This window comes from Monodelphis domestica, chromosome 1 (assembly GCF_027887165.1).
Source record: "Monodelphis domestica isolate mMonDom1 chromosome 1, mMonDom1.pri, whole genome shotgun sequence".
Taxonomy (NCBI): Eukaryota; Metazoa; Chordata; class Mammalia; order Didelphimorphia; family Didelphidae; genus Monodelphis; species Monodelphis domestica.
Window position 1 is genome coordinate 159,205,539 of NC_077227.1, and position 15,307 is coordinate 159,220,845.

Here is a 15,307-nt window from a genome sequence, read left to right on the forward strand (position 1 = left end):
GCGTTGTTTTGTCTTCCTTGTTAGTCCTTTGGATCATATCTTGACTCACTAGTGAACTAGACTTGAGAGGCAGAATTGCCCAGAGACATCAGCCTGGCCTCCTAGGAACTTAAATGCGTATGGACTTGACAGCTAAAACTAAGCTTCTCTAAAGCTTTCTCACGTCTTCTGCTTATACAAAACACAGTTCTTCGGGGCTCTGATCTTTCAAGTGTCAGAGACCAGTTCCTTCCATTTTATACATTATCCCTTTCGGTCTGCTTTCTTTCTTTTAATGGTTCTTTTTCTTTTGAGTTTTGTTCCCCTTCACCATCTGTCTCAGTATCCATCCAAAGAGAGAAGACTTGCCCAGGGTCACCCAGCCAGGACCCCTCTGAGGTCAGATTTAAGCCTCCAGGCCTGGTGCTCTCTCTCCTCACTACCCAGCTGCTGCTCACTCGGCTTTTACATGCATTCCTTCAATTTGGAGGTGGCTTAAAAAAAAATAAGGAAACTGAGGTTCAGAGAGTAAATGAATTTCTCAAAATTACGTAGCAAGTTGGTGAGGCAGTCTAACCTCCTGACTCCAAAGCATGCCAAGAGTTGTGTTCTGCTTTGTTTCATTACATTTACAGGAGGGGGAGGGCTCAGTCCACATGTACGTGTAAGTGTACATGTCTCCAGAGCAGAGAAATAATTTGGCTTCCATACGTGATGAGGTTTTTAGCATAAGCCCTCTTGTAAAGAAGTCATTTAAGGAGCATCTCTGTCCTTTACCTCTTCCACATTGGTTCCTCCAGCTTACCTGCCTGATCTGTGCTCTGTGAGTGGTGCGTGAGCCAGCTTACCCTGTAAATTAAATAGTAGCAGCTGTGTTTGGAGTTTCACCACCTCCTCCTCCTCCCGCCCAGCCCCTACCCCACTTCTGTATACCCCCCCCCAGATTTTCTGCTACCGTGCCTTTTTCTTTATGCCTGAGCACCTTGCTGACAAGTGCTAATAACAGAATGCCCAGAGAGAGTCCAGTTGGAGTTACCACACATTAAACATTCTGAACTTGTCCTTTGCTCATAGATTGTGCATAATTAATAATTAAACGGTTTCAGTTGTAATGGGTTGACCTTCCTGAACTGTTCATTATTCACAAGGCAAAGGCATCACTCAAACTTTTTTTTTTCCCTATTGCCCTTCTCTGTACTCTGGCGGCACGAGCACGTTCCAGTTGTGTGGCGAATCAGGCTGACCAAGTAGCTGCGGAAGCTTCCGAGACTCAAACGCTGTCTTCCTTGATATCCAGAATTGCTTACTGAAATATTTTATGGCAGCTCTTTTTATATAGCAATAGCCTGCTCGAGTGATAACAAGATACAGCTGGATGTTGCCTTTGTGGGGATCTAAAGTTGACTGGGGACCAGCATCTTTTGGTTAAGGTTGTGTACGTTTTGGGGTTTGGGGGGTCCTTCTCTACCTCTATTCAGAAGTTCAACAAGAGAAAAGCATTTCTTAAAAATCTCTAGGGTGAAGTATGCCACTGAGGGTCTTAATGAGAATGACTTTTATTAACAATTTAAGGTCTATTCTAGCCATTGTGAGTTATTAAAGTATAGCTACTTCCCCAGTCTGTATATTCTTTTTTAATACATTTCTTCAAGGACCCCATTAAAAAGGAAGAAAAGAAAAATTTGACAAGCCAAAGAGCCAGTGAATACTCTTCTTATTTTTCCTCACTTCAATGGCATAATTTTATTGTGCCAACTATTTTTATAGTATTATGCCCATAGGCTTGGAGTGATCGGAGGCTTCCCCCACCCCCTTCCCTTGCCCTTAGCTAATTTTAACCTACACTGCATATTTCCTCTGCCCCATTAGAATTCAAATTCTGGAAATGTTCTGCGGCTTGTTTTCAGTCTTTCTCATCTTGACCTAAAAATATTTGTATTCTGACTCAAGAAAAGGGACATGGATACTTTAAACCCCTCCAGCCTGAGGTCTGTCAAGCTCGTTGATTTTACTTTCCCATCATATCATCAAACCAATTTTTCACCAAAGATAAACAGCCCTCTTACTTCTGAGATGGGGACTTTCTGACTGTTCCCATATTCCCTGCGTTTGTGTGTCCAGGTCTGACTCTGGAGGAGTCACTGAATCTTCAAAAATTGCCTGATAGGAGTGTCGAAGGCCTGGATTTTAAAAAGAAAAAGAATCCTCCTGTTTGTTTGAGATTATAATCCGGCCCCCATGTCTTTAGTGAGTGATTTGATTAGTGACATTCATTCTAGGCCCAGCTGGGATGAGATTCCACTCACTGTGGTTCTGGGAAGTCGACTTGGTTTGGAATTTTCAAAAGCAAAATAAATTATTCATGTGCACCACCCAGTGTTCCTGAGTTTTATATTATGTGCAACTTAACAGGCTACAATATCAGGTCTTAAATAAAATTAACTACCCATGCAAAGATGTCAGATTTGCTTGTTTTGTTTCTCATCCGTGTTAAAATGACATCTTTATCAAGTTGGCTACTCTATAATTCATTAATTTAATCGTGGTATCATACTTTGAAATGAGGCCCAAATTAGCATTTTATGCTGGGATCTTTATGGAGAGCCACACCAGAATTTTAAGAGTCTTTGTAAATATTCAGAGACTTTAAAGAGGTGTTCTCCTATTTGCCTAAACATATCATTTGAGTTTGACTCTAACCAACAACAACCAGAAATCAGCAAAGGAATAACTTGAGAGAGAATCTTTCTGACAGAGCAGTCTATAAATTCTTCCACCCTGACTTTGAACTGTCTTTTTATTCATGGTTTTTTGAAGCAATGAAATGCCATCTCTTGAACTAGGCCTTGTATAGAGTCTCCCAGACTTGGTGATAAATACAGCCTTCCTAGAAGAGGCCTGGGCAGAAATTTGATACCACACTCAATTTTTGCAACTCAAGTCGATATGGTTTCCATGACCATTTTGTAGACCTTTTTTGAGGACTTGTTGTGCTGTCAGGTGCCCTCTTTATGATTGTTGTTGTTGTTGTTGATGATGATGGGCGTTTTAGCATCAGGTTTAAATTCTAAACTTGCCCAGATTGTCTCTAGCTCCCATTTCCCTTTGTTCCCCTTCCTCATGGATGTCTTCCGGGGTTGACTTCGTGTTTAAGTTTAGAAATGATAATCTTGTCTCCCTGAATGAAATGACTGCATTCAGAGAGAATAGACCTGCATGGAATAGAAAACACTTTACAAAGACATTTTTCCCCCCATTTAAAAAAAAAAAAAACCTCTTTGAAAATTCCAAAGTGTTTTTGGTCCCTTCGACTCCTCACTTACTTTTGATCTAATTGTATTTTCCAACAGTTTCCAATTGTTTGAATTGGAAACAAAGCCTTAATAAGAGTTCTAGTTAATTTTCTGTCTTGTAATTACCGATCTCATTTTTCTGATAATTGGCCACAGCAATTATATGTATATTTACTAATCACATAGGAGGCTCTGCAATTGTATCTATCTGCCACCATTGATAATGACACACATATTGTAGAGGTGCTTTTATCATCTTCTTTTTTCCACTACATCAAAGCTATTTCCTCGCGTTCTCAATAATGAATCCATGCATGCATTTGACACAGTTGTGTGCGAGAGAAATTGTTTGGCTCCCACCAAATGCTCCACGCTCTGAGTTTCTTGCCTGCAGCGCTGGAAGGTTGTATGTAATGATATATTGCTCATCCAAATGGCCAAAGCACAGTGAGATTAAAATAAGTCATTCCTTTGTTAATTTAAATAGGTGCATGTATCATACTTTGCAGGGTACTTTGTGTAGGGATGTCAGGGAGGAAAAAAGCCGCCGAAAGGTATTTTTAATAGCAAATGAGAATAGATGAGAATGGAGTCATTTGCAGCTGCCTATTTTATGTGGCTCTCTTGTTCCAACTGTAGGTCTAATGAGATGACTGTTAAAGTACTCTGCAGTGTAATTTCATTACATCCTGAGCTGTTACACTATAAACACAGTGGAGTTCTCTGTCATTCTTGGAAAAACTCCTAAATTCTTAAAGCCCTCTTTTGCAAATGGTAATGGGGTTTGCTCCCTCCCTCGGTTGGGGTTTTTTGTGGTGGTACTTCTTCTTCGCTTGGGTTTGTTTTGTGCTTTGGGGTTTGCTTTTGTGGGGCATTTTGTTTAGCTTTATGGTTTGGGCTTGTTTGTTTGTATGTTTTGAGCTTCCTTCCGTGGCCGAGTGGTGCCTTTCTCTTTATGGCTTTAATTCACTTGTTTCCAGAAGAAATGTGGTGGGTGGGGGGGGGTGGGGGGGCACGAGAGGCTGGCAGCAAATGAATTGCATTTCCTTTGCTGTGGCCATGGGAGAAAATCTAACCCAAACTGATTTGGGGATTTGACTAAGTGGATAAGTAGGTGAAAACATAAATAAATGTAAATAAAAAGAAAAGTGTAAATAAATAGCAAATCCAGTGAAAGAAACAAAGGTCAACACAAGAATAATTTCACAGCTCTTTGTTAATTACAAGACCATTTGTGTGTTACTTAAATAATCATTAATTTCTCATTTACACTTTCCCTACCTTCTTTCCTACCCTGTGGCTATCATTGTCCTTTTTTCACCTCCCTCCCCATCTTCCCTCATGTTTCTCACCATTGTATAAAGTGCAATGCCTTAAATTTGGCATCTTTAGACATACATGTTGAGTGGGGTGTAGACTGGCTTTTTAATTGGATGTGGCTTGGGGGAGGGGGGCTGGCTGTCCTTGTGGGATTTTTTTTTTTAATCATTTGGAATAAGGGAGGAAAAGGGGGAGGGGGCAGAAAAATCGTCCTGACTTTTTGTGACTTGGTGTTTTGTTTTGCTTTCTTCTCTATCCCAGGATTCGCCAGTCCTTCCGGTTGGAGAGTTCTCCGAACCATTTGTACACTTCATCACTCAGTGGTGAGCTCAGTTTGCAAACATGCCATGCCCTCCATGTAAATGATACATGCCATTAACTCTGCGGCTCTGTGAGACCTTATGGCTCTCCCTGCTTCCTTTCTGAGACAGGAGGGACTTTGGGGCCTTGGGCAGATGGGGCAGCAAAGCTGAAGAAATTGTTTAAATTATGTAAACGTTATTTACACAAAGGGTCCTAAACGTACTTCAGAGGGTTTTCCCCAGTTTTAATAAACTGCCAAGAGTCAGGCCACTTTCATGAACACGGATGCTGTGGAACTCTCTGTGTGTGTGTGTGTGTGTGTGTGTGTGTGCGTGTGTGTGTGTGCGTGTGTGTGTGCGTGTGTGTGTGTGCGTGTGTGTGTGTGTGTGTGTGTGTTTTAAAGCCACGCACATCATTTTATGGTACCTATTGGATGGAAATGTAAAGCTGATTTTTATTATTAACATGCCCTCATGTTACCCATAAAGCTGTCTTTCTCTTAAGGTAAGCAGCCTAGTTTATGAATCCATTGGCTATCCGGTAAATTATTTGGCTCCATTTTTAATACAATATTCTGTGAAGGCCTCTTTAATGACTTGGTTATGAAAAGAGTATATGGCTTGGCCGAGTCTCTTTAACCTTTTGAGAATCCTAGAATTTTGAGAACTAGAAAACCTGAGAACCGTCTAGTCCAAACTCTAGTCCATTTTACAGATGAAGAAACTGAGACATTTTCTCCACTGCCCTTCCCCTTTCCAGGCTGTCCCTCCCCTCCCAACAGAATAAGACTCTCACCTCCTTAACTTCCCGGTATCTTCCTTCAGGTTTGGTTGGGTCTTTAAGCCAGGTGTTCTCCTGGAGGCCCTTGCTGGACAGTCGCAAAAGGAGTCAAGGGATGAGGGCCGCCTCTAGAGGGAAAGAGCAGAAAGAGTGGGTGGTGCAGGAGGCAAACTCCCACAGTCAGGAGAGGGCCCACATTGGAAATCGATGGGGGCAGAAGGGCCGGACAAGTGCTCTGCCCCATCCCCACATTCTGCCAACTCCTGTGCTGGCTGCCCTTCCTCATCAGCTCCCACGAGCAACTGCCAGCCCTTCGTTGTGTTTGCCAGGGGAATGTGAACAGGGGTGTCCTGCCAAAAGACATTTCGTGTGCAGTATGGTGAACTAATGTGAAGAACAGCCCTTATACAAGGGTTTCTGGGGGGGGATAAAAAAGGGGGAAAATGGAAAATGATCCATTTGGTGATTATGCTGAATTGAAAACAAGAAATATTCCTTAATATAAATGTCAGGCTTTATCACCTTTTTGACTAAGTATAATATGTTACCTCTTAATAAAAATGCACCATACAGTTTAGATTCTATAGGAAGACCTTTAGAGAAAAAAGCAAGGGGGGGCTTTTTGAAGTTTATAGACATTGCTTTTATTTATTTGAAACATCCATAGGATATTTTGTGGGTTGTAAAAGTGGTTTTTATTACAAAAACATTTTCATTTTCATACGTGCCTAACTGAACCACAATGTTGATTCAAGTCACACTATAAGCAATTTTAAAGTGCATTAATTAAAAAAGACATATTTGTACTACTTAATATATCCTATATAATAAACACCTCTGTTGTTGTTTTTTAATCCCGTCACCACTTTATATTTATCTCCATTTTAACATGCTGAAATTGAAAAAGGAGCTATAAGAGAGAGCCGAGTTCTGTTTAAGATACTGAATGCTGGCTTTGGGGAATCACCTGCTTGGGGGGGGGGGGGGGAAGCCCTGACTCTGCTGCGCTCCTCTAAGGCTCAGCAAGCTGTGTGGTGTGACTAACTGACGGGGCAGCTGGGGTAGGAAGGCTTGGGGAAGGCCTGAGCTGCATCTCCTCCAAAAAATCTCGTCCAAAAAATTAATCAGCTGTTGTATAAAACTTTTATGGAGACAGAGGGAGGGATAACCTGTGCAGAAATTTCCACAGATGTCAAGCTGAAACATAAATGATAGTGGGTAATAGCCTTGTTTTCCCAAGAGATACAGCTCCTTTGGAATGTCAGATTAGGACTGTTACCAACCCTACTAGTGAGACAGCTTGAATTACTTGCTAATGGATGCATTATTTGAGAGGTGCATATGGTTATTTATAGGGAAGGCAAATTGTCCTCGATGTCATTAATGGTTCATAACTATGGTTCTTGTTTACCATATGATCATTAAATCTCTCTGTAAAAAAAAAAGAAAGAAAGAAAAAAGACAAAATGCTGTCAGCAAATAGAGCGGATTATATAGGAAGGGCTTTCCTGCTTGTTAGGGATTGCCCAACAAAAAGGAGCATTCAGGACGCCCAGCCAGGTGAGAAGAGCCGGAGATTCTTGGTTACTTTATCGCAGAAATATGTCAGTGTTTGGGGAGGAGAGGGAAGGGGAGGGGAAAGGATGATGATCCAGTCTCGTGGCAGGCAGCTGCCGATGGTCACCTCACTACCTTGTATTGGTACTCCATCATGCAGCTAAGCACAATCTACAGCTACTAATTATACCTATTGCTTGGAAAGACAAGGAATATTTGGATGAGAAATGTGATCCCTTTAAGCTGCTTAAACAAACTTAGCTTTCCAACAGCTGTTTAATGAATTATCAACTTGCATTGGAGCCAAAATAAATGGAACTGGGAACAATGTGTAATAACCCATTTGTAATTTCATAGTGTTATCTGGATTTCTGACCCTTTTTATGGATTACTTGTCAAGCTAAGTCATAAGGAAGAAATGAGATGTCACCTCTTTTGATTGGATGATCCTGTCCCTTGTCTTTCTGTTGCCTTACTCCCGTTTCAAAAAGGAAAAGAAGTGTTCCTCACATCTCAAACAGGAACAGATTCAAAACTGAGTCCAGAATAACATCTTGCTTCCTTTCTCATGTTAGCAGAAGATCAGGATGAGTTTTTATTCATTCTTTACCTCGACTTCCAAGATGGCCTTGGAAAAATCACGTTTGTTCCTCCGATTCATTTAGTGCTCTACAATTGTAACCCAGTCTGTCACAAGAAAGTACCATGTTGGGCCAGCTGGGGTGACTCAGTGGATTGAGAGTCAGGCCCAGAGACAGAACATCCTGGGTTCAAATGTAACCTCAGTCACTTCTTAACCTTGTGACTGAACAAATCACTTAACCCCCATTGCCCAGCCCTTACTGTGGACTAGAATTAGTAAGAAGTCACAGGCTGATGTTTCCATTGATAAAGTTCTATATTTGCCCTCAGGGCATTTAGGAAATGTGTTTAAATTCTAGGGAATGTAGTCCAAGGATAGAAAGCATAAGACCTTGGCAAACTACATAAATTATATAAAAACTTTTTTTTTTTTAATTTTCTCCAGCATGAAGAAGCAGCCAAAAGAAAGGCCGGCACCTGAGGATCTGATGGTAAGTGGACTTCCTCTGAGACATGTTAATCTCAAGAATGCTCCTGCCATGTGTCCATGCTTTCTCTTGGGATGGATCAAAAAAAACCCCCAAATCCCACATTCTTTTTCCCTGTTTCTTCAGCTACAACCCCATATTTAATGGCCTAGACTGCCTGAATGAGGGCAAAATTATTTACCTCACTGAGGTGAGTGTTTTTGAGACATCTCGGTTTTTTCAGGTTTTTTTTTTCTTTTTAAGACACCATTTTGAAGCTTAATGCAAAGCCCAGCCCAAGAATTACAACTTAATGTAGGTCATTCTTTGTTGTTATTTGCCATTTCAACCTTTCCAAATCCGAAGATTGAAAACAGAGGTGGTCAATGTATTACGTTTTTAATGTAATCCTACAGGAAATGCTGAGCGTGGCATGGATTCCTCTTGGTTTCGTGCAGGATGAAATTAGATTGGCTGCAAAAGATCAAGTTAATGGGAATCTTTGGTCTTTTCCTTAGAAAGAGGCAACTGCAAGGCTTCTAGTGCTGTGTTCTCAGCTCCAAGGCAGCCTCCTTTGATTACAAATGACAGTTTTTAGTCCGGCAGTGAGAGGAACAGAGATGCTTCTCCACAATTCCCAAATGGTCATTTATTTAGTACAGATTGTTGATTTGACAATGCACAAGCTGTTTGAATAACGTCAGTATCTAGCATTAGTAAGTAATAATTGTAGCCTATGCTTTTCTAATGTTTCGTAGCCCAGTCCTACCTTTAAAGGACTTCCACTGGAGTAATTTTCCTTACATTTTCCTGCTTGTCTTTTGAAAAGGTTTATCTTGAGGATATCGGCTGGGGGGGTGGGGGGGCCTTTCATATTACGTCCTCTAAGCACTTTCTTTTTTAGAAATCAGATGCAATAACCGCACAATTAAATGTCCATAACTTCTTTCCTCTGCAGATGTCACCTTAGGACAGTAAAAACTCCAATATTTAGCTTTTGCAGCATGACTGCTCTCTAGGAAGGTACTTACCTCCTTAACATTATCCTGGGAGCAAAATCCCAGAATTCAGGGTAGTCTCAAGTTAAAGTTCACCCTAAAGCTTTCCAATTTATATCCCTATAGATTCAGTGCCTAAAGTGAGACTGTCTTTTTTTCTTTTTTTTCTTTTTCTTTTTCTTTTTCTTTTTTTTTTGGTCTTGATGGTTGGAAAATTCTTGCAGTTAGTCACATCTGAGAAAACTTGGAACAGGTTCTAGAGATAGAGACCCATTTACCTTGCGCATTATTATGCTATGGCTGGATAGCTTAGCTATTAAAACAAAGGAATAGGGTTTCATAAAACAGATATCTGTTTGTAAATGCACGTTTCAATGCTGCAATGAGTCGGCCACTTATAAATAAAACATCTGCAGATCTCACATACACCCATAAATATATATGTATGTATATCTTCATAAGGAACACCACTCCAGGGTGTCAAGTCATAAAGACAGGGCTAAAGGGTGAGTACTTTCAGTGCCTTGGAAGCATGTGTACAGGGATATATGTGGCTACATACCTAGATATATCTCTTTACAACTACACACCCTGGCGTGTGCTACCCCACTTTTATTTTTTTATTAATAAATATCAATAAATCAATAAAATATAATGAAAAATTTAGTCACAGAGAGCATTGTCCTGTACTTAATATTTAACATTATTTCTAGTACTGCTTGCTGTTTTATTTTAAATGGATTTATGCCCAGAGGTATAACAAGAATGAGCCACCCATTGCTCCATAAGAGATCAAACACAAGGCAGACAGCAGTGGGGACTGTGCTTGGAGTTGCATTATGACTCCTGTTCCTGCTCTTAGAGGGACTCCCAAGAGAAATGAGCCCTCCCTGCTGATCCTGGGCCAAAGGGCTAGGCTCGATGTGCATTAGTGGAAAACTGAGTTGTCTCTGGCTTGAAGGACAGGACCTCTCATCTTGGGGACCCCCACCTTTCGAAGGCCCAGTCTTTTTCATTCCTTCCAGCATATTAATGGCTTTAATTTTTCCCTTCCCCTCTCTGCCTGCAACCTATTTGATGGCACTCCCATCTGGAAGCCGAGGGCCTCCTCAGGAATGCATGAACTGCAGAGCCCATTTGTCACTGTGGGAAGGGGGGGATGGCTTTCTTTTGGAAAAGAACAGTTTATCTCCAAAGCTCGGTGACTCCAACCAGCTGGAGACCGGCTTGGCCTGCACAGCTTGGGTTAGAGCAACTTTTTAAGGCTTGCAGCATCGTTGAGGCTCCCCTTATGATCTTTTGTTTTTCAGTTTTGATTGAAAAAAACCTTAGGTGAATGGGGTGGGACTAGTAAAGGTTAACGTTTCACCGTCAGAGACCAGGTCCCAGCTCTGACCCAGGCTAAAGTTAGCAGTCACTAATATAAATACAGTGGAATGCAGGGAGCCTGGTTAGCCATGACGTTGCTGTGGTATAGTTGTTGGGGTTGAAGTTCCATCATTGTCATCATCACCATCATAACCCTGTTGAGAGTGCACAGGTATTGGAGGAAGAGGAGAATGCCTGGCCCCTGGTCACTGGCTCCTCACTCTGCATGCCTCAGCCTCCAATACCTGTTGTTGCAGGATTCCCTTGGAATTTGGCATCCTAGAGCCAAACCCTCGAAGGTGGCCTTTAGTAAAGCAACTAGTAATTCTGGAAAGAAATTCTGCCATCTCAAAAAGAGCCCTCGTGCCCACTTGTCTCTTCTTTCCTTTCCTGAACCCACTATGCAAGTGTACATCTGCACCTTCCGATGGAGAAAGGCTCCATTAGGGTCAAAGTAACCCAAGTATTCCACGGGGAAAATGTGGCCTCTGGTTAAGCGGCCACATCTGCACTTGGTGTCTGCTTAAGGCCAAAAGGAAAAAGCTAGATATGACTATGTCAGCATTTGCAAACTGGCAAGATCCCAAACTCTTTAGATCCCTTTGGTGATTAAGCAGTGAGTAATGAACACATTTGAAGTTCCCATATACGAATCAGGTGATAAAACCTTTGCTGATGCTACCTACGGCTTGGGAATGCTTACACTTGGGGAAAGGTCTCGTTTCCGGTGGAGGGAAAATGGAAGATTTAGCCAGGTGTTGGGCTCCTAGCCCTTGTTTTGGGCTAGCCGAGCAATGACATTATGTTACATGTGAGAAAAAAATCAATTTCCTTGCCAAGAAAATAATTCAAAGGAGATGGTGAAATTACATGTTCAGAGTCGATTGTCTCCTTGAAGTTAGTGAGATTATAAGACAAAATATAAGCCCATAGACTTGGGGGAATGCAGCACACCTGGGTTAAGAATATTGGCATAGACAGTTTGCATCAGGTTTTCTACTAAGTATTCTTTTTAAAATTATTTAAAACAAAAGAATGAATTCCTGATGGTGTCGGAGACTTAGGGCTATAAAAACTGTTTATGTTGCTTGGAAAGCATTCCTCTAGAAAAATAAATCTGTCTAGGTCTATTTTCTTCTTTATTTTTATTCTGCATATAACAAATAACAAATAAAATAGACATTTCCATGTATGTGTGTATATATATATATATGAAATATATATAATATATATAAATAAATAGAACAGAAAGACAGGATTGTCCTGAAACATCATGTCTATGTTCAGTGCACTTTTCCTTTAAAGGATATATTTTCAACCTGTAGCTTTCAAAGTTGTCCTGCTTGTTTTCTATTTCATTCCAGCCTTCTTTCTGTTCTCTATATTTAAAAGATGCCTCAATTAATTCTCGTTTCCTTTTTTCTTTTTCTTACCTTTTATTTCTTTTTTTTTTCCTTAGGTACTATCCTATCCCTATCTTCCCTCAACCTTCTACCCTCCTCCCATTAGAAAGAAAAAAAAGGAAGGAAAGAAGGCTTTGTCATAAATAGACGTAGTCAAACAAAACATTCACCAGGGATGCTTTCCAACAGTGTAAACAGAAGACTGGTTTAGGATCACAGATGGGGTAGGAGCCAGAGAGGCCCAGTGCCCTCAGACCTATGCTCTAGGCCTGGCCCCAACACTAAACCAGATGTGTAATGATGGACACGTTGCTCTTCCGATTCTCACTTACCTCTTCTTTGAAATAAGCAAATTGGCCCTGAGAACAGATTTCCTCTAAGGGTGGCCCAGAGAGATGGAAGTGGTGTTTATGGATCCCAGAACAGGGTGGGGATTGGGAAGTGGAAGCTTCATTAGCACAAATGAATGAATTTACTCACTCTATTAAATTGAAAACTTGTGAAAAGACCTTGCAGCTGCTGACTCCAAATGCGGGCAGGGCTTGGAAATGAGTTCAGGGTGGTTCTTTATCTTTGAAGCCAATCAAATGTGAAAAGGTTTGGATTGGCCCCTAGAGCAAAGCAGTATTTGTTTGGTGGTCTCACTCCCTTGGAGTAAGGGAGGGAAGTGGATGCTTTCGGTTGATTGGGGCCCTCCCGATAGGATTCTCCTCAGTGAAAATGAGCTCTCCATCCAGATTTCAGCCAGACCCCTTTCATCTTCCCCACCACCCCTCCCTGTCTCATCTTGAATATTGACATGGGCAGAACGGAGTGAGTACACAGTCTGGAAAGGGTATGGAGGGGCAGATATTCATGTGAACATTTAGAAATTTGACTCAGAATACTATAGATCCATCTATGCATTTAGACTGTTTCTCAGAAAAGCTTTCCATATCTAAGCTCTATTTAATGGAATCTATGCATAGTAAGTAATCAGGTCAAAAAGAAGCAGCCTATCCCCTGTTTGAGATCAATCACTGGCTAATACTTTATCTAGGCCACTTTATTATCTCATGCTGATTCTATTCCCATTCTCCTCCTCCTCCTTTGTAGCATGCACTTCAGCTGTGGTAAAAGTACGTAGCACATACATATTAAAAACATATACCCATTCTATCTGTATGTAAATGCGTGAGACACAGCTGGATATTGCAGAGAAGTTTGATTTACTAATAGTTATTATCTGTTCTAGCTGTTCAGTGGCAACGAGAATTTCAAGAAAACAAGCTAGCGCAGAAATTGTCTTTATGCTATTATGATACTGCTTTAGTAATTGTTTAAAAACATGTTGTGTTGTGTGTGTGTGTGTGTGTGTGTGTGTTTTTCTTATAATGTAATCCTGCCTGGTATTTTGTGCATATCCCTGAACATTCCAGAGCAGAGCATCATCATTTAGCATTCCCTCAGGTTCCATTTCCTATATAGGCCCTGAAAAGTTGCACAGGACTAAAATTTGCTATTTGAACTCAAGTCATTTTACTTGCAAAGAAAAGAAATCATTGCCGGATCTGACTGAGTCATTTAATTTTTTTCCCTAAGTCTCTGTGGAGCAGGGGAAGGAATATACATATCTTTAAATCATAATAAAAGCTATGCTTTTGGATTTTTTTCCCAAGATATTCCCGTTTCTCAGAACAGGTTTTATGTACAAAGGATGGCAGTGTTTTAGGGCTAAGAAACAGCAAAGTGGTATAGTAAAATCTGTTTAAACATTTAATTACTTTTGAAGAGATGTTAGCTTGCCTAACTTCTCTAAATTAAATCGTTGGTGGTGGTTTTTCTGCTTTTTCAAAACTGATCCTAATACTATAGAGTGTAATTACATTTTCAGATAGTTTGATGGTTGGCTGTTGTCTCAGCACTTAAATCAAGATTTACATTAAATTGGGCATCTTTGCAGTCCTTTAAAAAGAGAGGGGAAAAAAGAGAAACCATCAAATCAGATTATTTTTCCCCCTGAAACATTCAAATCCCAGTTTTGTAACTTAGAGATCCTCAAAAAAAATTTCTTTGTTGCCAGACCAAGAGTTTCTCTTCATAGTTTTCATCAGGCCAGACTTTTCATTAGATCTGAGATTTGTCTCTGTCCTGAATGTAAATGTGGAGAAAAGGAGAAATTCCTGGGGAATCCAGAAAGTAGGATATTACCAATGATGGTTAATAAGTGATTTTGAACTTGGCCACAATCAGTTGGGTGTATCTTGTCCGGGATATATGGCTTACATCATAAATTGTGTCTTTCAGGCCATATTTGGAGATTCCTGGCCACCCATCCTTGCCTTTTGTTATTTTTGTATTTGGTTATCCATCTGGTGGAGCAATGCACCTTATTAATTTACGAATTTAGATTTTGAGGGAATGCTGCTCTGAGATTGGAATTTCAGCTGAATATTTTCTCTGAAGACAAGTAATCCTACCAAGAGTGATGGGAGTGTCCACTGACAACTACAATGATGGAATGTGAGGGATTTTTTATAATTTAATTTTAAAATTCTGAAGAACACCAAAGCTATTATAAGCATCTATTTGTGTCTGCTTAGAAGTAGGACTCCACCAGCAAATAAGTTGATTTGAGCTTTTTAATTGCATATAATTACATCCGTGGAATTGTTGGCTGAATGCTTGAGATCGCGCTAAATCAGACAGCTTTAATTTGAGTTTTTGATGACAAGTTAGCACTTCAGCAAGAACAGAGAGATTATAACCCCAGAAAACAAGCTTTGTTTTCCCATAGAGGCGACCGCTTAATCTTTTGACAAGACTATAACAGATAAATATATAAATATGTATATATGTATGCACGTAGTTAGAGAGTTACAGATAGATAAAATCTGTCATTCCTTGATCACAGTGTTCTGACAGTTTTCGTTTCTCAACAAGTTAAAAACAACTTTGTTTTTCTCCGTCAAATCTCTTGCGGTTCTCTCTGGCCATCTGAGGCCGCGGCTGTTGCTGCTTGGCCTCTGCCTTCTTTGTTGAGCAGCTGAACTCACCCTTTCCCCAGACTATTGCTTCACCCCCCATCAAACAAGCTGGAATGAGATTTAGAATCACAGACCCTTAAAGGGGGGGGACCTTAAGGATCACCCCGGCCCTTGCCGTCATAAACAAGACCAGCAAGGCCCCGTGCGCCTGAGGTGACTTGCCCAAGGTCACGCTGATGGTTCACAGCAGCTCTCCATCCAGAACCCAAATCCTGTGCTCCACTCTGCACA

At 40.8% G+C, this 15,307-nt stretch overlaps 1 protein-coding gene across 5 annotated transcripts in view; it reads left to right on the plus strand.

The window, feature by feature from the left end:
* MAP2K5 (mitogen-activated protein kinase kinase 5) overlaps positions 1 to 15,307 on the plus strand; it is a 316,196-nt gene that overhangs the window by 267,186 nt on the left and 33,703 nt on the right. For all 5 annotated transcript variants that reach the window (XM_001376370.3, XM_007479616.2, XM_007479617.2 and 2 more), the window contains 2 exons: positions 4,854 to 4,915; positions 8,260 to 8,305. In XM_001376370.3, the coding sequence (XP_001376407.1) occupies positions 4,854 to 4,915; positions 8,260 to 8,305 (108 nt within the window). The remainder of the gene's footprint in view (positions 1 to 4,853; positions 4,916 to 8,259; positions 8,306 to 15,307) is intronic.